Genomic DNA, 25608 nt, shown 5'->3' on the forward strand with positions numbered 1-25608 from the left:
TCATAGTCTGTGCACCATAGCTCCCTCCCTTCTTTTTTCTCTTTCTTACTTCTCGTTACCTCCTTCCTTAATCACCTCATGTTCTTTCTCAGGGTTTGGATGGTTTCAGATTCATCCTCGCTGTCTTTTGAACTTTCATTCCTGCTTCCATGCCTTCTTTTCCTTGGAGGTTTCGTTCTCACTTTCTATATCCATTGAGCGAGTACCCACATCCACAAAGGTTGATGGTGCGACAATTTACATTTTTTTCCTTAGGGATAGCATCAGTGCTTCAATGAACCACCGTTTCTTTTGTTCATCCACAAGCTTGTTGTCAAGTTTTCCTATCAATTCCTTTAGCCTTCTAGTATAGGCTTTAACTGATTCATTCTTTCCTTGCCTTGTATTATAAATCTCTGTCACTATTTCATCATCATCCCTCAGGAGTCTGAATTCTTCTTCAAAAGGTTGTATGGAGATTATTCCATGTGTTCTTCTTGCTTGCCTCCAAATCTGCATACTAGTCGATGATTATACCTCTTAGTGTAGCGGGAAATGCTTTTAGCCATTCATTTGTATCATTTTCTCTGTTTGCTTGCCATATGGTTATGCATGTTTTATAGCAACGAGCGAGGTCCTCATAACCATCCCTGACGAATCTAGGCAATTTTTGTTTGTCTATTGCGATTCTGTTTCCCTTTTTCCCTCCTAGTGGAACCGTCAAGATGCTTCCTCTTGATGGAATGCTCCCTCTTGACAGGACAATCCCTTTTGATTGAATGCTTCCTCTTGATGGAAAGTGCCCTCCCGACAGAACAGTCCTTCCTGATGGAACACTTCCTCCTGACGGGAAGCTCCTTCTTGATGGCACGCTCCTTCCTGATGGAACACTTTCTCTTGACGGGAAGCTCCCTCTCGATGGGATTCATTCTTGATTGTTGAACCTAAGAGTATCTCCTTCTCTTGTGCTTAGGTTTTGTTCTTGTCAAAGTTCTTGGCGTGCTGGGATTTTCGAGTTTCTGCACCCTAACTTCCTTCTTGGTGTCTCAAAAATAGCCAAACCAGCTATTCCTTCAGTTGTATGTTCAATTAACCCTTCTTGGATTCGGGTAGGGTCCCCCTCTCCTCTTAGATTACGACATCTTTTCTCCTGTTGTTGGAGACTTAATGTCCTCAAGGCGACTTCCTCCTTAGTTTCTTCCTTTGATACCTGCCTCGGATATTTGTTTGGAATTAGGGGCATGAATTGATTTAGTGTCTATTTCCCTTCATAGGATTATCACACTCCTCCAAGTTGTGTTCTCGTGTCCTTTCAGCAAACTGCTAGAGCACTTGTTGCCTCCTTCGTTCCCTTGTTGTTTTGGCTCTTTCTTTGTCAACATGTACCAAGTTTCTTGCCAATAGGAAAGGAATTTGTCCAAGTGGATCATACATTGCTGGTGGCACCGAAAGTTCGTCACATACTAAGCTCTCAGGAACCGTTCTCTCACGGGCTTCCCTTTGCATGTATTGATTGACTGCAACTTCCTAGTCCATCACCAGATCGTGTGTCAATTGATCTTCTTTGGTTATTTCCTCCTCTTAGTCACTATTTGTTACTTGTATAAGTGGTAGGAAGGGTCTTCCCATTACTCTACCCTGTCTTGCCAATGACCTCTAGACTCGGACTTAGGCAACGATGTCAAAATGTAGAATGAAAATACTAAAGTTCACAGGATAATAATGACATGTATACAGAGCAATAACATAGAATGTACCGTATTACCACAATACCAAGATTGCGAGGAAATTATTTACTTTATTCATACCAAAAACATCATGAGTGCAATGTTCATATTCCCAAGTCTTATAGATAGTCAATTGGTTGGGAGAACCAATGGACCACACTTTCTCACCTCCTAACTACCCACCCAACAAACTTAATTAATGCTGACTACTACAATACTCTATTGTATCACATACTATAGGGACTTTATAGTACCCCCTCCTCGAGATTACTTTCCCTCAAGCAATCATAGTCCATAAACCAATACAAGGGTCCCATATGCATCTGCTAGCATCCCTACGGCCCATATTGGTAACATTGAAGTCATGACCTGCCATATTGTGGTACCAAAAATAAGAATGCAACCTATCTATAACTATGATTCCTGGATCCCAAGTCAACTTGTTAGTGCTATCCTTGGTGTAGAAATAGATGCTCGGTGAACCGCCAACTTCTTGAATCAGACAACTAAACTAGTGGATACTAAACAAGACCCCCACATGCATGGAAACCAACTCATCAAGCCTCAAGATATCACTTCCATAGCTCGAATCAACATCAAGAATGTTAACAATTTCACTAGTATGCCACTAAACTGGGAAGGAGAGTGTCTTATATGGAGTATATCGCAAAATGTGTCGTCCCCACTCATCGACCTGCAACTCACAATCCTTATATGGATCAAATGCTTGCACCTAGGAGAATATTGCAACAATACTAATCATCACATGTTAATTGGGATGAGTATCTTTAAAGCCTTATATGGGTACGGGCCTACCTATTTTGGGAGTTTGATTGAATTGGACAGCCATGTACCTAGAGTACAAGATTACATGTAGCTGAACATAGACATGTTGGTCAAAACCACATAGAGAATAGCCCCATCCACAATAGAATAACATGATCCACAATGCCTTCCATCTTTTCAGACTGAAAAGTGTTCTTCTATAGCAAGTTGCCCCATGTGATGAGCTACCACCCTTGTATGATGAAGGGCAACTCATTTTATAACTAGAGACTATGCTGGAGACTTGTAATGTACCCATTTTTGGCAAGTCTCTAAACTTGGCTTGGTTAGTTCATCATTGACCCTCGTGAATTGACGGTGGGATTTAACGGTCTTAGTTGTGGACATGCTATTTGTAGTAAGTCTATTTTGGACAGTTTCCATATTTGGTAGTGCAATTGGTGGCGCTTGTAGTTTGTTATCACTTGCATTGGATGGAGTTATTCATTGATGGGGTTCATATTTATTAATTAATTACCGATGCTTTATTATTATAATGACACTTTAAGTTATTTAATGTTATAAAGTGGTGTTGTGAAGATGAAGTTTCTTACATGAAAAGTGAAAAGAAGATGAGTGTCATATTGTGTTATAAATATGAGTCCATTTGGAGAGAAATGCATCTGTTGTTTTGTTGAGAGGGTTTTTTTGATTTGTGAATTCAATTAACATTATGAGGTATAACGGTTTGATTCTAAGTTGTGTAGGTAATCTACAATTGAAGTATTGTGGATTAAATTTTGAGATTTGTTGAAGACTGAAATTTTGAGTCTTCCTCTTGTGATTACTATTGCTTAGGAAACTAAATTGGCTGGGAGTGATTTTGCAATTTATCTTGCCAAGTGGGAAGCATCGTTGGTAGTGGAAGTTGATTGTATTTATTGATTTTTTGGGATCATTGCAAATGTAATAATACTGCTTGATTGGTATGTACTTTCCAAATGGAAACCATCTCTCTTATATTTGATGAAATATGGATAGACATGTCTCTTCATGGGACACGTCTATTCATTAATATTTAATATAATGGTTTTTAATTTAACAGACACATATATATTTGTACATATGTAAATATAAACATCACATATATATATCTTTAGTGACTTTTATCCGATTGAAACTACACTAACATTTACACTCCCTCTTAGTTAGCGAGGATAAACATAGGACTAAATATTACCTCAATGTAGTATAAGAATATCTTTGATCAGTGGATATTCAACATTTTGATATCATGAGCATAGTTCAAAATCTTGTTCTCTGCCACTTATCGATGAGGCAATTTTTTTCTCGGCAAATATCATAGATAAATCAATAAGTTCTCAAAAAATTATCAGGATTTAAAAAAAATGACTTAAATTAAATTTAAAATATATTGTTTTTTTGCAAAATTCAATAGGGAAATGCATCTAATGAGTCAATAAATGAGTAAATAAACCAACAAGCTGATCTAGATATTATATAAATGCAATATGCAACAAAATCTCATCCTCATGTGGAATGTCGATGACTAACAACCATAGTCAGAGACTTTGAACTCTGAAGCAAACACAAAATAGAAAATTGTTATTGTAAAAAGATAAAGAAATACAAATGTCAAGTACAATATAAAATTAGTCTACATCTTCCTCTTCCCCTTCCCAATAGCTCTAGTAAAAACTATGGGAGTGGGAGGGGGTCTAGCCCTATCAGTTCATTGTGGTTGTGGTTGTGGTTATGGTTGTAGTTGTGTTCTGATATCCATCATAGATATAGCTGGTGCTGGCTCTAGCAATGACTCATCATCTATATTAGTGTCCTAAGTGTCCCCACTATCCCTGCCCTCCTCTTGAATGTCATCCAATTTCAGTGCAAAACCACCCTCTTTCATATTGGTATTTTCTTGAAAAATCTCTTTGAACCCATTTCAAATCCACTTGCAATCAATTTACGAGGCTTCCCATGACTATTTCTCTCCACCAAACCCTTCTCCTTTCCTCCAAATGCTGCAAATTTAAAAATGGGCCACTAAATGGTATCTCGTTGGGCTGCTTGTGAGATTTTTTTCAACTTCTTGGGAGAAGTATGCCACTTCTCAGCGATATATCACCAACTTCTCGGTCAAGATTTTGGCGCAAAAACCTTATATTTTCTTGCCACTCCAAACTTCTCGCGAGAAAAATGATATATTGGCCACTTATCAACACTATTTTGAACTATGAGCATGATTATTGGCCTCCAGAATAACAACAAATGATATTCACCAAATATTCTGAGTCATGATATTGGGAGTAATGCCTTTTGAATGTCATCTCATATGAAATTCACCATGTACTCTTTGAGCAATGGCCTCTTGAATGTCGAGTTGCAAGATATTCACCAAGTACTGTGAGTAATGGCCTCCTGAATGTCATCTCATATGATATTCACCTAGTACTTTGTGTAATGGCGTCTTGAATATCAATTTGCATAACATTCACCATGTACTCAAAATTATCATAAGGTATTTGCACACACATTCTCATAATGCTTACCATATGAACAACCACAGTCTATTTAAGGAACTTAATCGACCATGCAAGTTATCATCTATAGTGATCTATTTTGACATCATAAGATGTCCATCACAATAGAAGGCCATGGCCTATATAGGGAACTTAATCAACTATGCAGCATATCATCTATCATGATCTTCTTAGACATCATAAGATGTCCATCATAATAGATCGCCATGGTTTTGTTTAAGGAACTTAATCCACCATGCAAGTTTACAATCTATTATGATCTGTTTTAGACATCATAAATGTCTATCACAATAGAAGGTTAAGTTATTGAAAGATCGTCCCCTTTCAATAACTTCTACAACACAAGTGATAATCATTTGGAAGTCGTCACTTCCTCATGATGTACACAAGGGTTAGACCCAAATAGTGTTGAAGTATATTCATGGATCACAATCCTCTTCATTGCTACAATTTATTGATCATTGGAGAATCCATCTCAACATTCTACTCCCTTTGAATCAATACAACTGAGATCATTGAAGGTTGACTGAACCATATCCTCTATCTACTCTCTATCTTTGAGGTTGCTTCTAATAAAATGTCAGGCTCTCTTTGAATCTCAATCTCCCTTTGAGTCTTATATCAATCTTTCTTCTCCTCATCATTACTTTGACATAGTGGGTTGGCGGGTCCAACTTGCACCATGGCATTATACATACTTACCTGTTTGACCTTCGTGTATCACCTTTGCCTTCCTCCACTTCACATTATAACCTAGTTCATAGTGGGTCACCTTCCCACCTGTCTTGCTGGGTAAGAATTTTTATGGTGAATTATTTGTTACCTTGATATGCCTTTGATTATTGGGTCACCTGTTTTAACAATTATATATATACAATTGCTTCCTCACTGATTGATGCACAATCTCCAATATAATAAGCTGCATTTCTTACAGAAGAAAAAATATCACCATCTTCAAAAAGAATATATTCCATAGAGATAACAAGATACACATACATGGTAAAACCAAAAATAAAAATCACCCAACGGATGGCCATTAAAATGTTTAAAATCTCCAAATATTTCTTCCACCGAATACCCCTTGAATTATATGTTGAAGCACGAAGCAAACCTTGAATGTCTTGCTAGGTTGATTTCCTTCTATCCTTGTAAATGTGTTTGTGGAACTTGTGAGCATTATATATGGGGATGGCAACTCCCCTATTTCTTTTGAAAATATAATCAACACAAAAACATATTATTGGCTGGATTTTGCCTCTGTTGAAGCGACTTCCAAAATAAAGCCCTCACTGTTTTGTAGTATATAAATATTTGTACTTTTCATGAAGCGCAAATGGCAGGGACCACTAGGTATTCTAAAGGATCAATTGACACAAACCATCTTTGCATGTTCGATTGTGTTTCCAGGAAATAGAACAAGTGCCAAGTACATCGAAAAGTTGATACACTAAGCAAAACGTATATAGTTTGGTGTAGAGAGCCTCAAAAATCCTGACAAATTACCGAGATGTCTTGTCATGAAAGCTGTATGTGAAAATATTTTGATTGATGTCCCCTTTGCTGCACAAAAATGGAAGATCTGAGATGTAAACATGCATCACAGTCTTTTAAACAAATGCAATTGGCTGGTGTAAACCAATGTCCGACAACCTCTGCTCTGATACCATATTCATTTTCTAGGATCGCTGCAAATTTAATAATACTGCCTGATTGGTACATAGTAGTACTTTCCAAATGGCAGCCATCTCTCTTATATTAGGTCTATTCATTAGTATTTAATATAATAGTGTGTTATTTAACACACACACACATATGTAATATATGTAAATCTAGTTAAATATATCTCATATAGATAGATAGATAATGATTTTTATTCGATTGAAGCTACACTAACATTAACAATATTTTTATTTGTAATAAGGGCATTCATATTGGTTATCTATTGGAATATTTGGGCGCTTAATTCATCAATTTCAGCATTTAAATCAGCTATACATAGCCGCGATTATTCCTTGCAAACCTGGGCAGTCTTGTTCTGCAAAATCAAGCATCTTTAGAGTTTTGATTGGGCCTGCAATCAAGTGTTGAGACCCTGGGATCAAGTTTGATGGCTTGTGAATCCAGTGTTGATACCCTGTGATCAAGTTTGATGGCCTGCAATCTTGTTTTAAAGGCTTGTGGTCAAATTTAGAGGACATGCGTGGAGGACCTGCATTTAATGTTTTAAGGCCACATTAGGTGTTAGATGCGAATGTAATATCACAGTAGGATATTCTACCCAATTTTTATCCCAGTAATCCTCAGAATATAAACAGATATTATGCAATATAACCCAGCACTATAAAGCAACAAATGAACCAGTATGCTCAAATAAAGACTCAGTTTTAACGGTTAAGATTTTCTATTGTATTATAAATCAACAATACAATAACATGCATGAAGTCCAATCTTACAGACAGCAATAACAGTCAAGTTGGAAACACATAAAAAGAACTTGTAAACTTAGCGTGAACCATGTTTTGAATCCACTAGAGTGATGAACCGGGGCTACATCCAGTCCACTAGAGATGGCCTGAAGGTTTGTGTTCTCAGTCTGAAATGGAAAATGTAAACTCTCCCAATGTTTCTCCAAGAGAAACTCAAATTTTCCAAACAAACAATAATCCAAGAATATTGAAAATGAACTCCTCATCCTTCTTTTATGCTCAAAAAGGTGTCCCTTCTGTTTCATTTTCCCATCCTTCAATTTTTTTCTATCTTGTCACCTTTAACACAATTTATAATAATAATTTGACCCATACAATAAATTTTCTTTAAGCTCCCTTAAGCCAAAATTAATATTTAATGAATTTGTCTTCAGAATTCCTAATGTCCCAAAAAGGGTACATTACAACAAACAACTTTCATTCTTGGAGCTGCTTTCAATTTGGAGACAACACTTGATGAATTTCGGCCTATGTTGAGGGTTGGAGAGAATCGGTAGAGGCTGCTTAGGTGCATGTTGGTGGTTGGAGCTACTGCTGCGCAGATTGTTGCATCACTTGGCCTACGTCTCTACACTAAATTTATATCAACATTGGACTATGAAAATACTAGGTTCATTGTTTTGTTCTATAAATAATTGTATTGTGTTTAGCAAATGCCATTGGTGCGAAGGCAATAAATAAAGTGAAGTTACTCATCTTACTGCTTATCATTATTTAGAAATCATCATTCAGTTGAGTTGTGTATGCAAAGTTCATATTTGAATGAGTTGTAGAAATTATCTCTGTTCTGGCATTGCATTTAGTTATATACATTTACTCTGAAGATCTTGAAGATTTCAAAATATTCTAAACAAAATAGTATCATCTAGCATTATAATGGGATCAAATTTGCTTGCAAAGTGTTTGACGAACTATCAAACATCTGAATTATTGGTGCTTGTAAAGTTATAATCAGTAAGGGTTATTACGATGGTATTAGATCGGTTTCCTGCCATCTTGTGGGGAAGGATATTCCTTATTATTTAAGATCTGTTGTTGTATTGGGAGTGGCTAGCAGTCTCGCATTTTCTAGCTATGGAGAGTCACAGGAGGATTAGTAGTTCTGGGAGCTGACAGAGTAGTGTGGAAAATAAATGCTTTGAGGGAGAGTATGAAAAGACGTAAGCTTCATCAGAAGAGATTGGAGGCGAGGCTATCGGATTCGGTGACAGTAGATAGGGCAGCGAGATACATGGTTTCCATTTGTAGTAGACTGGCATCAAGGATATAGGGAAGAAGGCTTGAGTTCTCCCTGGTAGGCGTTTCAGATTAACAGGAGCTTGTGTTTAGTACAACAACCACTAGTCCTATCTGCAGCTGTGATGATAGGCTTTCAACACAAGGACATGAGGATGTGTCAACATCATTAGTGGATAGCAATAGTTAGCCTTAGTAGATTGATGATCCTAGAGTTGATGCTATAGATAATGTAGAGGCAGTTGAGGTAGCCATTACCCCTAATTGTTTAGTCTCTCGAAGAGGGGATTTTTATTGGAGACTGTATGGAGAGGGTGAGCTTGGATTTAGATGATAACTATCATTGTGTTTAGGAAAAATCCTTCTCAAGTGGGTCGGATGGGGATGTGAAGTTATCTAGTAGTGATGTTAGTGATCTGGGTGTTACAATGGAGTCACTAGAGGTTGGTTTAGGTTCTAGCATTATTGATTCACAACATGACATTGAGTCATATATGTAGGGTTAGGTGACAACAATGGATGTTTAATGAGGCATTGTGGATATGTATAGTATGAACACTCATGATGATTCGATTGACGATGCTATGAGTTGTGGGTTTGATATTTCTTTCTAGATGTTAGGTGATGACTTTGAGGGGTTTTTGGATGGGTGCTAGAATCAATGTTTACTTAGACTTACTATTGAGGGGCAGTTGAGACATGTGAGGAGTTCGATACTGTGAGGGCTTCCACTTCTTCGAATGATGAGTTGGTAGAGGTATTGAATAGTTGTACCTCGGCTATTGATGTGTGCAAGGACAGTAGCATACATGTGGGGAGTGATCTTGTTGTGAGCAGTTTTGATTGAATTTCCTATCATAGTGCAATTAGCAATACAAAGAGCTTACAGAAGAGTCAAGGGTTACAGAGACGTAATGTGACTAGGCAACTCAAGGTGAGTGATAGTGTTATCCTTTTAGCCTTGAAGCATTATGATGCTATCCGATAGATGTTAGCTGCATCTCGTTGGGGTGCTTCTATGACAGATGAGCATGGTGGTAGTTGCCTTTCCCTAGTAGAGGTTCATGCATTTCAAGAGGCTATTAGGATCTTGAAGCTTAATTTGTCACAGTTGGTAGTTGACAAGGATTACCTGCTGGAGTGGCATAGTACCTATTATGAGACATTGTTAAGGAAAGAGGAGGTGGTTGAGCTCACCCAAGAGCTTGAGGTGAGTGTGGACTCTTTGTAGTGTACTCGGATGGCTTTCCAAGAGTCATAGTCACGTTTGGATGAGGTGATTGTAGAGTTGGAGCATATTCGGTCCACACTAGCCCTAGATCCAATTTAGCTTTAGATTGTGGTGGTTGGTGGTGATTTTACTTCCATAGGCGGGGATGATGGATGTGGTGATGACACAGATTCTTCTGTTTAGGATATGTGTGTAGTGGATACAGATGAGTTAAGAGCATCAGTGATGGACTACAGAGTGATTACTATTGTGCCAAGTTCTCTAGTTGTTGGTATGGCAACAATAGACTCTTCAGAGGAATTTGTGCTAGTTTCTAACACCACTCCCTCTTCTCCTCAGGACTTGGGCAACGTATCACTTGATGTGGGGACGAACTCTCGTGGAGATTTGTTACCTTATGCTAATTGTTCATCTCATACAGGATTTCAACTGAAAACATTGGATAGTTGGTAGTGCCGCGATTTCAAAGGAATCAGCTGTAAATTGCATGGGCGCATGATGACACTTCCACATATGATGCATTGAGTATCTTTTGGAGAGTGCAGATTTGCAAGAGGGATCTTATGGAGCATCTGAGCGTACTCTCATTCGGGGCTCTGGCAGTATTTGGCGATTGGTGGGAAAGATTTCAGAGACCTTGGCTACAATGCTTCCCTAGAAGGATTTTGTGGTTGAGTTTACTGAGAGGGTTGCCTAGGATCCGCAACCAGTAGTTCCAAGTTAGAGATTGGAACTGTCTCCTGATTCTCAATTTGGTATTGATGGGCCATTGACAAAGATTGGGACTCTTTACCGGCATTACACAGTGAGGAGTGCTCATCATTTTGCTTTTGACCCACAAGTAGAGGATTTGTTTTCATGTCGGTGTAGGTTGGGTCCAGTTTCGTACCATCCATTACAGGATGGGTTAGCACCATCTTTTGTAGATGGGATTAGTAGTTGCAACTTAGATTGTTTCTAGTATCGACACACCCAAGACTATTTAGCAGAAGATGGAGTTGGCAGTAGTGTTCTAGGTACCTATGGTCATTACCATCTCCACAATGCAGTTGGGTGTGAGTGTTAGTTATTTGGGGACTTCAATGTTGACAGACTAGTGCTTCAAATGTGTTGAGTTTTGATGAGTTTATTTCATCATCACCTTTAGTTAGTTTCTGGATGATTCTATTATTGATATTAGTTATTTGGGTGTTGGTGCTATAGGAATTAGTTGTCTGCAACAAAGATATTGCACAGGTTTATCCTTGGGATCTAGAAGGATTGTGGTGTTCATTTTGCCCCAAGATTGCCTACGAACAATCAATCATAGGGAGTACTATAATGTCCCCATGTTTGGCAGGTCTCTGTAGTTGGCTAGGTCATTTCATCATTGAGACCCCCGTGAGCTGATGTGGGATTTGAGGGTCTTAGTTGTGGACTTGCTATTTTTAGTATATCTATTTTTGTGCAGTTTCCATAGTTTGCAATGTAGCTGGTGGCACTGGCAGTTGGTTATCACTTGCACTAGATGGAGCTATTTATTGATGGGGTTCATATCTATTAATTAATTAATGACACTTTATTATTAATATGGCACTTTAAGTTATTTAATGTTATAAAGTGGTGTCCTGAAGTTGAAGCTTCTTAAGTGGATAATGTGAAGAAGTTGAATTCCATATTGTGTTATAATTATGAGTCCATTTGGAGAGAATGAGATAGTTTTTCTGATTTGTGAATTCAATTCCCTTGCTGAGGTAAAAGGGTTTGATTCTGAGTTGTGTATGGAATTGACAACTGAAGTATTGTGGATTAAATTTTGATATCTGTTGAAGGCTGAAATTGTGTCTTCTTGAGGACTTGTGTTTATTGTTTTAAAGGCCACATTGGGTGTGAGATGTGAACGACCTTCATTCTGGGAGTTACATTCAATTTGGTTGCAGAAATTGATGTATTTCTCTCTATTGTGGGGGTTGGAGAGAATTGGTAGAGGCTGGTGTAGGTGCACGTTGGTGTTTGGAGCTGCTACTTTGCAGATTATTCCATCATTTGGCCTACGTCTCTGCACTAAATTCAGATTGACATTGGACTGCACAAATAGGTTTATTGTTTCATTCTAATAATTGTATTGTGTTTAGCAAATGCTATTGGTGCCAAGGAAATAAATAAAGTGGAATTACTCATCTTAATGTTTATCATTGTTATTAAATCATCATTTAGTTGAGTTGTGTATGCGAAGTTTATAATTGAATGAGCTGGAGAAATTATCTATGTTCTAGTATTATATACAATTACTTTGAAGATCCTTAAGATTTCAAGCTAATATCCTAAACAAAATAGTATCATCTAGCATTACAGGGGGTTCAAGTTTGCTTGCAAAGTGTTTGATGAAATGTCAAACATCTGAATAATAGGTGGTTGTAAAGTTATAACCGGCAGGCATTATAACAAGACTAGAGAAAATAAATTCCAAAATAGAACCACTACCGAGTTCCTTATTAAATGGAACGATTTACTATAAGAAGATGGCACATGGAAAAAAGAGGTCATTAGAATAGTTGGGTACAAGCAAATTCAGGAAGGGGAAACTGTGATGACTCTCGATTAATTAATTGTCAAAATGTATATTGATATATTCACAGGTATATTGCCATTAGTAAATATTAAAATATTTTGTGATAGATAATTCATCATTTCAGATAAGTAAATATTCTCGTATAATATGTATCATATAATATATAGTATTAATTATATAATATTCATATTAATTTTATATAATAATAATATAGTATATTATTATATAATATAATATTAAATTTTATATACTAATAGACCATCATATAATATAATATTAATATTAAAATATCAATATCAATACATGTGTATTATACAAATAAAAACAGCACCCTATATATAATAGTAAGGATACGCCCGTAGGCTTCCCTTGTCGTCAGCTTCCGCAGGGTGGTGACCTACTTAGTCGTCCCCTTGCCACCATATAAGGAGGCACAATGAAAACATATGAAGAAAGGAAAAAACAAGAGTAAAATAAAAACATTATTAAAAGCATATTACTGTCAGCAATCACTTGGCATTATGATTGTTCCTGTCATAGAACTTTTAAATTGAGAGTAATCTAGTGTTGTGTCCCATGTTATCTCTCTATAAATGTGATCCATCATCTCATCAAATTAAGCATGGAGTTTAGGAGGCTATTTTTAGGGTTTTATTGCTCTACGGAACTCCAATTTTTTGGCAAAATTTAGAGCTCCAACACAACCCTTGGATGAACTTCACAAATTTGGTTTCATGTCAGTTTTACTGTAGCATTTTAGTGTTCATGGTACTGTTGCCTTTTACTGTTCACAACTGTTGTATCAGCAAATTAAATCTTGAAAACTGATTTATAATGGCAACCAAAATGCATCTACAGGTCAGCACTTCATATATGCTTCAATAGATGCTTATACCCTTGATATCTCCACTTTTAGGCACAAACTAGACGTATGTATGAAGCCCACAGTTGAGTGAATGATTCAACTGATCTTTCACAGGCTCAAAACAGCAATAACAATAAAGATGAACAGTTTCTAATGCCCTGACACATTTAAAACCCTTGTCTCACATGCACACAATCTAAGAACAAAGCCAAGTCAAATGATCATATCTTATTTTGTGTTCGATTTTTTTTTTGAAAGCTTTTATCAATTCACAAGCTCAACCCATTATGAAGTATTTAATTTGTGTTCGACATCCACTTCAGGCTTTTAATAAGAATTTTACAATGTCTTTTACTTCAGTACATAACTCATGTAATTATAAAATGTAGTGATTTGAATTGAGGGTCATAGCCCCATTGATTATAAAGTACACCTTTTTAAAACTTTATAATTGCATTTTTATAAATAATTAGTAATAAAGTAATTGCTTTATGAATAATTAAAATAGCATAACTCCACAAATAATCATTATTTCTCAATTCTGTCTGAACTTTGGAGTTAACCATTGTGTCCATTGTGTGCCCAATTGCCTTCATTCAAAATAGTATGGGTCCCACTCTACCAATCATTTACTTGCTATACATAGTAAATCCCTCATTCTTTGATCAAACCATTTTGCATTGCAATCCTAGCTTGCTCATATGCTCTACCGTAAATAGTATCCCCAACTTTCTTGAAATAGTCACTTACCATAAATAGTAAGTGTATGAATTTGAGTTGGACAAAGGCTAACCCTGAAACCTTTTGACCTCTAGAATGGGAATAAACCTCCTTCTCTGCTAACTGAGACTGTCTAACCATCTGCCTTAGCCTTCAAGGACCAATGATAGGCTAACCCATCATAAAATGAGAGCAATGTAAAAAGGAGACATTGCACTAATGCAGGAAGATGCAAGGTGTAAGAGAAATCATGCATCAACCAAAAAATAATCTATTAACCCTGTCTGGTTATAGCTAAATCAAGCATCAATTTCTTTCACATTTCGATGGTTTGACATTTTGTCAAACACTTGGCAAGCAGCCCAATTACCACTGAATCTATGATGTCTTAAATTTTCAAACACAATATCAGGATGTACAACAAATTGATCATAAATTTACTTAATTTTGCCCTTATAAGTTTTGCATAAATAAATACCAAATGGCAATAAACAATTCTGAAATGTTTCACACTAGCCTCTAAATTCATTCATCAACAAACCATATAGCAATATAATGAAAAGGGAATTTAATTGTTGGTTGATTATAAATCAGAATTTTAAGCCAGCTTGTTTACTTTCAAACTATGTAATATAAATTGAATTTTACAAATTAAGAATCTGGTCTTTTTTGTAGAATGTAATTGCAAAGTCAAACTGAAAGCCGCTTGTTCCAATTTCAATCTGGCGTTCACAATCTACCCTTACAAATGCTGCCCAAAACAAACTCCAATCTGCACTAAACCCTTGTCCAAGAAGAGAGAAATTATAATATTCAATTGTATAAATGCTCCTCAGCCACAGTTAATACGGAAAGAGGAGATGATAATAAAACTCAAAAGTCCACAATACCTCAGTTGTGGATTCTCATAATTAAATCTACAATACTTCAGCTGTAGATCCCAAAACCTTATACTTCAACAAGGGCACAAACTTCAGACTCAGAAATGTCACAAAGACAACAAGAGCAAAATAATATAATCAAATAATTGGATGCTTTACTTATCAAATGGGCTCATATTTATAATCTCCAAATGGCACAAAGTTTCCCAAATGAACTTTACTTAAGAAGCTTCCCACACACAACATTAAAATATAATAAAGTGCCATTAGAATCTGATTTATTAATTGCTTTTGGCTCCGAAAATGACTTTTTCCACCATAACTTAAAATTCTGACACATAAGGCCACTGTTTCTTGTTCCCATGATTAAATTTTTTTTGTCTCGGTTCCAATGAGCTATGATAGTGAAGTGACCAACCAACATAACTATCAAAAATAGCAACCTCAGTGTATTTATATGAATAATAATAATAATTCACCCATCTTGCGAAAACAACTGAAGAGGAATCAGAATCAAAATTTGACAACACCAAAGTGATCCTAATGATGAAAGATGATGAATGAACCTGACGAGGTGACTTACTATAAATAGATGCTCCCTCCAAGATTCTTGGAGCTCAAACTAAAAGCCCAAAATAAAAACTAAGAGCATCTTCCAACTCCTCTAACTCAACTGAGCTCATCGGGACCAACAGATTGACTTACTATAAATAGTAAGTCCCTCAAACAAAGCCAAAACACACCATAGGTTGTTGGAAAGCCTATAACCACACAACTAAGACCCTCAAATCCCATTGTCAGCTCTCGAGGGTCGCGATGGTGAATGACTTGGCCAAGTACAGGAACCTACTAAAAATGGGGACATTACAAATAAAAAAAAATAAAAAAAGGAAAAATAATTTTTTCAAAAGTAGAGAATCCTGCGATAATAGGGAAAACCTAAAAGTAGTGATTTTTAAAAATAAAATTAAAAATTGTAGTTGCCATTTAATATTATGCATCTTGTATTTAATCTTTGTAGCAAGATAGTTATATCTAGTCTTTCCGAACTTTATCCCATGTTGGTCGTGATTGTGATCTCTTGGGTGGTAAGTGCCTTTATAAGTAAGGTGTATTAGCATGTGGAAGGAGCTATCTTCTTTAAGAAGTTTTAATGATCTCATATTGTAAGAGGTTGTGATGATCTATCTCACAAAGTTATATCTCATCCTTAACCATTTGAAGCATTATAATTATCTTCAAGTATTATCAATCCATGTTTTTTGAGCATTTTCATGCTCTCTTTGTCTCTATGTTATTTTGTCTTTAGTTACGAGATGGTAAGGATGGTGTGCCCCTTCATCAAAATTGATAGAATATGCAGTTATTGAATAATGACAAGTGATGAGTTAATAGAGTTAAATGAAAGCTTTAACTTATTATTCCATCTATTTAATGAAAGGACTATAGAGGTCTCTAAAAACAAGCTTTTCATATGCAAATGCATGTGTCTTTGGGTTGAAATTCTCCACTATAAAGTCTTTAAGTCAAAAGGGTTTATAATAACGGTGTTCTTATATGCATTTGCATCTTAAAACCCCATTTACACATGTTAAGTTATATGTGTTTGCATGTATGTATATGTATTTGCATTCACAAAGCCCACCTTTATGCATTTGGGACTTTGAATTTATCTTAGTTGCCGATTCGTGACACGAATCCAATTTGGGCACGTGAATTGGATCCATGGATTCAGGATTTTTTTTTTCCCAATTATGATTCGTGGAGGACTTGTGCATATATATATATATATATATATATATATATATATATATATATATATATATATATATATATATATATATATATATATATATATATACATGCATTATATGTACTAAAAAATAAGAGAAATCTACATAATTCTAAAACTAAATCATTTCATAATATGAATCTATGATTATAGTATGCATCTATGAATCTAGTATACTTGATCAATGACATTGATAATTAATCTATTTTCATGATTACAAAGAAAATCAACACATTCACATTGAATTACTAAAAGTGAAAGTTTGTAACATTCAAAATATAGATCATTAAACTTAAAGTTTGTAACATGATTTACTCATAAAAGAGTCAAGAGTCAAGGCTAAAGTTTTTGATTTAATCATCAAATGGATTTTCAAGAAAATCTGCATCAAAGGGGTATTGATGAGTTGCAAGTGTTGCATCTGTATCAGTAGAGGAACCCAAACCACTAGTAGTAGAGGGGATTGTTAACCCATAATTGTCCTCCTTATCATCCACATCAATCAAAGTGGATCTAGCAAGATCCCAGATGGTCATATGTAAATCAGGAGTCTCGGGTGCTACATCCGAAAGCTTTTCGGGCCCCTTCTTGTACTTAGGATCCTTTCGTGACAACAAGCACAAATTGTTGTGAATGAACACAAGGTCTTTTGATTTTTTTGGAGCCAACCGGTTGCATTTGACTTTGTGGATAAAGGAGTAAGTACTCTAATTCCACTCAGTTGTAGAAGAGCTAGCAACCTAAAGAGAAATTAAAAATTATCAATATAATAATCAAGATAAATAAATTAAATAATAAATTTAAGGAATTGAGAGTGTTAACCTTAAGCTTAATTTTACAAACTTACTTGGGATAGGACCTTTATGGCAAGGGGTTGGAGGTACATGAAGGCTTGCCCATGAAGGTACCACCATTTGATGGCACCCATCCTGCTTCGGTCTGCTATGGCAATAGGGTGGAAATCCTCACCTGAGTTGAAGGCAGAAAATTCACTCCTCACAATTGCCCCAATCTTTGGATCTTGGAATATCTTAGCTAGTGCCCTCTTATACCCATCTGCAACCTCTGCATCTCTAAATGGCGGCACTCTACCTGGAAGGCGAAGTACATCTGCACTATAGTACCTGGGGATAACAAAAGACAATTGAACACTATCAAATATCAATAGCACAAACATTGGATAAAATAAGCACAAACATTTGATAAGAACTACAGTACCTCGAGGATAGAGCATATGCAAGGAGGTGCAAAGGTGTGGTCATCTTGTTCCATTGATGATGAACAATTTTTTCCATTTTCTTGTAAAAGGTGTCCTTAGGATCATTCTCCCTCCTCCGTATGACCTAGGATATGAAATATGAATAATAATTATAATTAGTGAATAAGTTAATTTAAACTTTAGAATCTAGATATCTCTCAAATAAAAAATTGTTGTAAAAGAGCGTAAAACTTAACATTCTAATTTTTTCTAGCATACTATCCATGGAATCATAAATATCCCCAAGGCATGGCTCATCACTGTCTGCGAAGCGAAGCATTGCCATTATTGGATCAGTGATTTCTAACAGATAACTCACAAGACACCAATCCTCATCTAGTATCATTCTTCTCACATTTAAGGCCCTTGCTATATTGGAATTCTTCCAAATGCCCCATTGGGGGCGAATGACCATATGTGTCAATGCTTCTTTTACGTTCACAAGTCGTCTCAAGATGATTGTGTGAGAGGAAAAGTGGGTTTCAACAACCTAAGAACATGTTAAAAACTTAAACTCAAGTTAGTAATACATTTAAAAATTAAAACATGTTAATGTAAACAACAACAAAAATTATGGAATCCAATAATATATTAATGATATATTAAATATACAAATTTACCTTCAATAATTCCAAGTCTGAGAAGCTCCTAAAAATTGCTTGTGACATGTGGTGATTTGTCACAAACATTTGAATCTCTTCATCTTCCTCATATATCCTTTTCACCCAATCTATTTCGGTGCCAATTGCTTTCATCACTAAATTGAGAGAGTGGATGGTGCATGGTGTCGAAAAGATATGATCGTATCTAGACTCTACAATTATCCTTGTAGCCCTGCAAACTTTTGCATTGTCCATGACCACTTGGACAACATTATCAGGACCCACTGACTCTATGGCATCAATGAGAATTCATGAAATAAATTCTGCATCTTTCACTTGCCCTTCACAATCAACTGCCTTAAAGAACATTGCCCCCTTAGGGCATACAACAATAACATTGATCAATGGACGGTTTCTACAATCTTTCCACCCATCCGAAATAATAGACACACCCAATTGAACCCAAAATGCTCTTATTGGTTGAATTTGAGCCTTACATGTTTCCTCTCATCATGTAATATGGTAGTGCACAACTTCTCATAACCAGGCAGTTTGTAACCATGGAGTGCATCATTTATTGCTTCCACCATCTCCCTAAAATAAGGTGATCTCACAAAATTAAATGAAATACAATTTGCAATTAAACAATGTCCAATTTTGTGATCAGCAATGTCTCTCTTTTCATTTTGGAATGCCCTATCTAGTGGGCCTCTCTTGTGAGTGAGTGGAGATGGGTCTTCATCTTCATCATTTGTAGTTGGCATAGGCAAAAAAGGATGTGTTCTTGTGTTTGTTTGATCGGATGATGTTGTTGGTGTATTTGTTCTTTTGGAAGCACCACATTTTGCTTTTGCAACTACTCTATTAGCATCATCTTGCTCTTTTGCTAAGGCTGCTATTTGTGCAACTGGTAATCCCTTCTTATCACTACCCTGACACATGTTAATTCTTTCACCCACAGGGCTCAAAAAATGTAGTTTCACTCGGGAATAGGAGCTTCTATGTTGTATGTTGCAATAATTACATTTCCATATGTATGCCCCACCCCCAGGACATTGTGCGACTCTTGTTATGTGTCTCCATAAAGGAGACCCCTTATCAATTTTGAAGCTTGGTGATGCAACTCCACCCCCACCCACTGAGCCTTGATTACCCATTGTTCTATTCTTGCAATCTAGAAAAAAATGAAAGAAAACCATGCTTCACACTTACACAAAAACTTGAAAATTTGGAAAACTAAAAATAAATCAATAATCTATGAAAGAACTCAAGAATATGATTGAAATGCATACCTTAAACACTTCTTGCAACGTATTTGGAGCTCCACAACCAATCTCCTTCGAATCCAAGCACTTTACTTCAAACTAGCAAGTATGAGAGAGAAAAATAGAGAGTAAATGAACTTGCATTGTGACTTAGAGGGTTGTTTTTAGGTTTTAGGGAAAAAAAATAAAAAAACAAACTTGGGCCCACTTTTTTCCAATTTTTATTGGGCCTTGCCGTGGATTTGCACATGGATGCTCGAGGATCCGGGTAGGATTCGTAATCCTGCCTGTGGATTTGTCAGGATTTGCGAGTTGTGGATCCTGACGGATCCACAGGCAAGATTTCGGACCTTGCCAGGATCCACACGTTGATCTGGACCCGAATCGGACCCGAATCCGGATTCGGGGGTATATGCATGAATCAGATAACTTAGGAATTTATTGATATTGAAGTTTTAAAAGTGATTTGCATTATGATTGCATGATATGCTAAATAAAAACTCCACATAATTGCATTTAAAAGTGTGTCATGTTAATATATTCATATGTAACTACAGTTTTAATGAAATAAATGCAAATGGACTAGAAAAACCTACCTTTGCATTTAAAACATCACAAACTATGTTCAAACTTCTTAGAAGGATGTCAAGTTTGAAAATGGGGTTCTAAACCCCCTTTACGTATAAATGGAACTTTTATTTTGTGCAATTATCAATAAAAACCCTAGTTCTAGAGGAGTTTTATTAAAAATGTGCAGGTGGGCTGAAAAACCCCACTTGCAACATGCTAAAAACCTTAATAACTTGAGCTAAACAACTCCTTTTTAGGCCTAAGATAGCTTGAATCGAGAGGAATTTCAAGGGTTATAATCCTAGGGCAAAAACAAGATTAGAAACTAACCACAAAAACAAGAAAAATGAAGAAAAAACTTGAGGGCTACCCAAAATCAAACACTTGCAATTAGAGAAGAAAAACCCATCTTGAGAAGCACTAAGATGATTAACTTGATGGAAACCCTAGAAAACAATGTTTTGAAGATGTGAGACTCAAACCAATAAAAGGGATGACGAGTTACTTTCGTGACACATCTATGAGAAAATTGGGTAGGGTTGCCTCAACTATGTGATGTCAAAATTGAGGACAACAGGTCAAATATTAAATCCAAGGTTTTTAATTTTAATGGATGGGTGGGGGCCTTTATTGTTTAATGTTACAATGGTATATTGAAGATTGGGGTGATTATTATTAAATGAAAGGAAAAGAGAATTCCCAAAAAATAGGAAAAATGCATTGCCAAAAAAATTTAGTGAAAATCATTCTCAAAAAATTGTTAAAAAGAATTCCAAAAAATAGCACGAAAAACATTCCTGAAAAAATAACAGAAAAGCAAAAAAGGATGCTTTTTTGAAAAGCAACTTTAAAGCCAGAAAAGGAGAATTGGGGTTCTCAGTTGTGCATGTTGAATATTGTCACTCTCTTCTATCCTCGGAGGAGATTGCTTCTTGCTGGTTTTTGATGACATGGGCCCTCGTAGGTGACATTCTCAACAATGTTGAAAGACTCTATTTGGTATTTAGAGATCACAACTTTGCTCATTGGGGATCCATGATTCAGTTTTGTAGAGTTTATTGAATATCTGATTAACATAGGTCAATTTGGATGGTGATTTAGAGGTTGTTGCTGTTGTCTATTGCTGGTCACATCTCCTTAGTGCTGGTCACATTTCCTCATGCCAGCTATGCATTTGAAGAGCTTAGTTGTACCTCTTTAAAGCTTAGATATTATTATTTGATAGTTAATTATAGTAAAGAGCTTCATAATTAAAACGTCTTTATTAAACCTAATGACAATGCTTATTTTAATAAATTTAAGGGACATCATGTGGACACCTAAATAAGAGTTGTAAAGTCACTTTTTTGGTACCTAGGGGTTTTTGAGGTTTTAAATAATTTAATTAAGTGTTTTATGGAGATAGTTGCGAATATAGGGAGATATAAGGTGAATCTGCAATGTAATTCATAATGTGACTTTCTTTTAATTAAAAATTATATAAGGGGTAACTTTATTATTATTTGCAATTGCAACTAACTATGAAGATTAAAGAGCGGGAATTTAAATGGGTTTCAGCTTCCTGGAGAATTATAGAAGGGCTCATTGGAGCTTGTTTGGATATACTTGGCTTATGGAGTCTTTGAGAAGCTTGAAAGTTTGGCTTTAAATCTGAGGATGAAAAGCTTTGGAAATTAGTGGATTGGATGAAAATTCAACTCCAAATTGAGAGGTGAATCCTCCTAGGATTCATAATTGGGCATATTTTTAGGTTTTATGGCATTTGGAGCTTTAACCAGCTATGGTTTGAAAGAAGGAAAATCATATCAGCTAGGGTTTGAAGTATATTTGCAGGTGGAAGACATATTGCTTCAGGTTTGGAAGTTCAATTATCATATTTGCACAACTCTTTGGAGTCTTGGACAGCTAGGATTGGACTTAAAATGAGGGAAATTTGTGTCCAAACTCAATTTAATTTGGAGATGATTTGAGACGACATTGTTGCAAGTCAACTAGGGTTTGTTCATTCAATAAAAAAACTAGGGCTTGGTCACCATCATTTTGGCGTCGTTTTGTGAAGGGAAAGGAGAATTGAGGAGCTGGGAATTATCAGTAGATGACTGCAGAGTGTTGCATATTAATGAAGTTTATGATTAAAAAATTCATAGAGTTTCTGCCATTGTGCGTTATTGGTTGCTTCTTTATTCTTTTCTGTAGCTGCAATTGCATTTTAATCTTCTGGTGATGAGACAATTGTAACTTCAGAATTGCTCCGAGTCTGAAGTTTGAACCATTGAAGACTTGTGGATAATCATTGTATGTTGATGGAACTAAGATTGTTCTTTATGTTGGACAAATTCTATGAGGGTCTGGATGAAGTTGTGTGGACTCGAAAAATTCTGCTCTGAGCAGCTGGAACTAGTTCCAATAGCATGGTTGAGTTTGGAAAATAATTTGGTTGTCCTACAGTAAAGGTCAGAAATCTCTGTGTTTAACATTCCTAAATTTGGTTCTTCTAATGGCGTTTGTATGTATTTGTAATTAGATTTTTAGTTCGAGTTGACAAAGCTTAATTTGCTCATTTATGAGGGCAATAAGAATGAAAGGTTGTCTTTAACAAATTCATTTCAATCATTCTGCAATAAACATTATCTTTGTGCATTTGTAAACCATAACCTATATGCAAGCAAACTGTTTGTTGCAATGTTCATTCATTGAGTTCTGGAAAAGGTGAAAAAAATTTGGGTACAAACAGAGGTAGGACATTATAGATGCCCATTGCCTAATAAAGTAATTACTTTGCATATTTATGTAGTCTAGAATTGGGAGATGTTCCTTTAATCATTTCATATATTGATGTATTGGTCTCTGATTTAGCCAATAAATTTCCTCCGGTGGTCTTATCTGATCAAATCTTTGTTTATAGCTAAATATAAGTTTCTGCCTTAACGAGTATAAGGTTGTATATGTTTGTGTTTAATTTGTTGGTCCTCCTTAGATCTGAAAATCTCACAATAGTCTTGACTGTTAAAAATCCATTGTTACATCCACAGCTAAAACATGGTCAAGGTAGATATTTACATTTGATGCAAAACATCTATCGATAAATCATAATTCCAGTAGTCATTGATTTAGTTGGGACTTGTATCTTCCTCTCATTATGTGAATAGTTTTACAATGCACACAATTCTATTCCGTTGTGTCATGAAAGTGACATATTAAAATGCTAACACAATAGAAGGATACTTTTGCGTACACCACTAGTGAGAGGGTGATTTGATTGAAGAAATCTTGCCATTGTTTTTATTTAATCATGATTAAATTAAGCCAGTCATGGATTTTATCAAGAGTTTGTTGAGTTTTCATATACTCTATGTGAGATTGGTGCAATTGAAGTTTTGTGAAAACATGCCTTTCATAAATGAGACATTTTTTTAAATGCATGTGAATGCAATTAAATATTGATGTTATTTATAATTAGAGTATGTGATGTTAAATTGCCTCTTAATTACACATCATTTTAGTAAAAAGTTAAAAACAAAGCAACGGAAGTCTCTATATTCCTTTAATAAAACCTTTAAACTCACATGGTAATGAATTATCCTTAAATAGTTTGTAAATTAACTGATTTTTGCTCATTTGACTATGCTTAAAGCACATGGCTGTAATTTTTATAAATTATGCATTTCTTGTTCAAATTGAAAGATGTCATAATTTCAATGTTACAGGCATCTATTCTTAGACGGCCCAATAGTGAAAATGGAGGGAATGTTAACATTTTTGCAGCTCGTTTTGATGTAAAAAAGTACAGTGATGATGCATGACAAGATATTAACAAACTGACATGTTGGTAAGTATTTTATTTCATTTATTTATGTTAATGTATCATATATTCTTCCAAGTTATTTTTCCAGCTTGCAAAAGTATTTTCATAAATATTGTGATATATCTCATTGACATGCCACACAAACTAATTTTTAGCTTTTATCATGTAGGAGGTTGTGCTTTGCTAGAGTATAATACTTTTCTAAGGCTGTTTCCCATTATTAAATTATATTCTAAAATTAACTGTGTAAATCTAATATAGACTGAAATCTTTTTTCTCTTTTGAAGAATACATAATTCTTCTCTCAAAAATCATATCATGTCAGTATAAAATAAGCTCTCATGCTGATAAATATTTTTGCAGGTGCATGCCAAGTGAGGTTATTTAGAACCTCAAATGAGAAATACTGAAAAGGAACTTTATAATCTTCTAAATTGTTAAGTTTTTTGTTGTGATGGACACTCTTCTGTGATGACTATGTGAGGCAGTAACATTACAAGTGTGAGTGGATGGAGGGTTAAAGTTGGTCCTTTTGATACAGGAGATGATATAGTGATGGAAAGCTACAGGGACTAAGTAGAGTAGTTTCCCATCATTAGACTTCTAGATACTCTTTTGTTTAAGAAATTTTGAACTAGCAATAAAGATAATCACATTTCCAAATGTCATCATCTCAATATAGGAGGATGGAAATCAAATTATAGTTTAATAAAATTCTTGATTCAGCATTAATGTCTCAATTTTGAAGGATGTGTATGCATTCATCACTTAATCCTAGGTTAGTGAAGCTTGCATTGCCTTCATGCTAATAGGTTATATATTTGTAATGACAGCATTTTGAGCTTGAATAGCTGGCTTGCAGTCATTCTCAGAAATTCCTTTTGATCTTACATTATTGAGGAACCATATTCAAAAACCACTATGGTCTGATGAACTGTATGTGCATTATTTACTTAAAAAAAAAAGTTAGGTCAGGTATCTGGATGTTATATTTGAGCAAGAATGATTGTATTTCAAGTGAAAATCTGTTTTGTCTCCAATTCCAAGTTCTTGAATATCCTCTACACTTCCTTCTCACCTACCAAATAGGATGATAACTATCACCCCTTAAAACACCATGGTTTCCTTGTCCTTGACATCTTCAATTCCCCTACACACCCTTCTTTGAATTTCAAGTGATCCTTAATTAAATAATTAAACCCAACATAATAAGGGGTAGCTCCCAAAATTTGTTAGTACCTTCTTAGAGATCTCTTTCTAAGCCAAATTTCCCCCACCTGCCTTGCTTATAAGTTCATAACTATCACCCTT

General features: G+C 35.6%; 1 protein-coding gene across 1 annotated transcript in view; it reads left to right on the top strand.

Annotated features, from left to right (window-relative positions):
* The window catches only part of LOC149562196 (N-terminal nucleophile aminohydrolases (Ntn hydrolases) superfamily protein), a 203421-nt gene extending 178461 nt beyond the window's left edge, over positions 1 to 24960 (top strand). Inside the window, exons 11-12 of the mRNA XM_089825739.1 lie at positions 24200 to 24321; positions 24661 to 24960. Coding sequence (XP_089681865.1) covers positions 24200 to 24295 — 96 coding nt within the window. The 3' untranslated portion in view covers positions 24296 to 24321; positions 24661 to 24960. The remainder of the gene's footprint in view (positions 1 to 24199; positions 24322 to 24660) is intronic.
* Positions 24961 to 25608: the final 648 nt, after the last annotated feature.

This window comes from Cupressus sempervirens, chromosome 4 (assembly GCF_028749045.1).
Source record: "Cupressus sempervirens isolate cs-2001-9-10 chromosome 4, ASM2874904v1, whole genome shotgun sequence".
Lineage (NCBI taxonomy): Eukaryota > Viridiplantae > Streptophyta > Pinopsida > Cupressales > Cupressaceae > Cupressus > Cupressus sempervirens.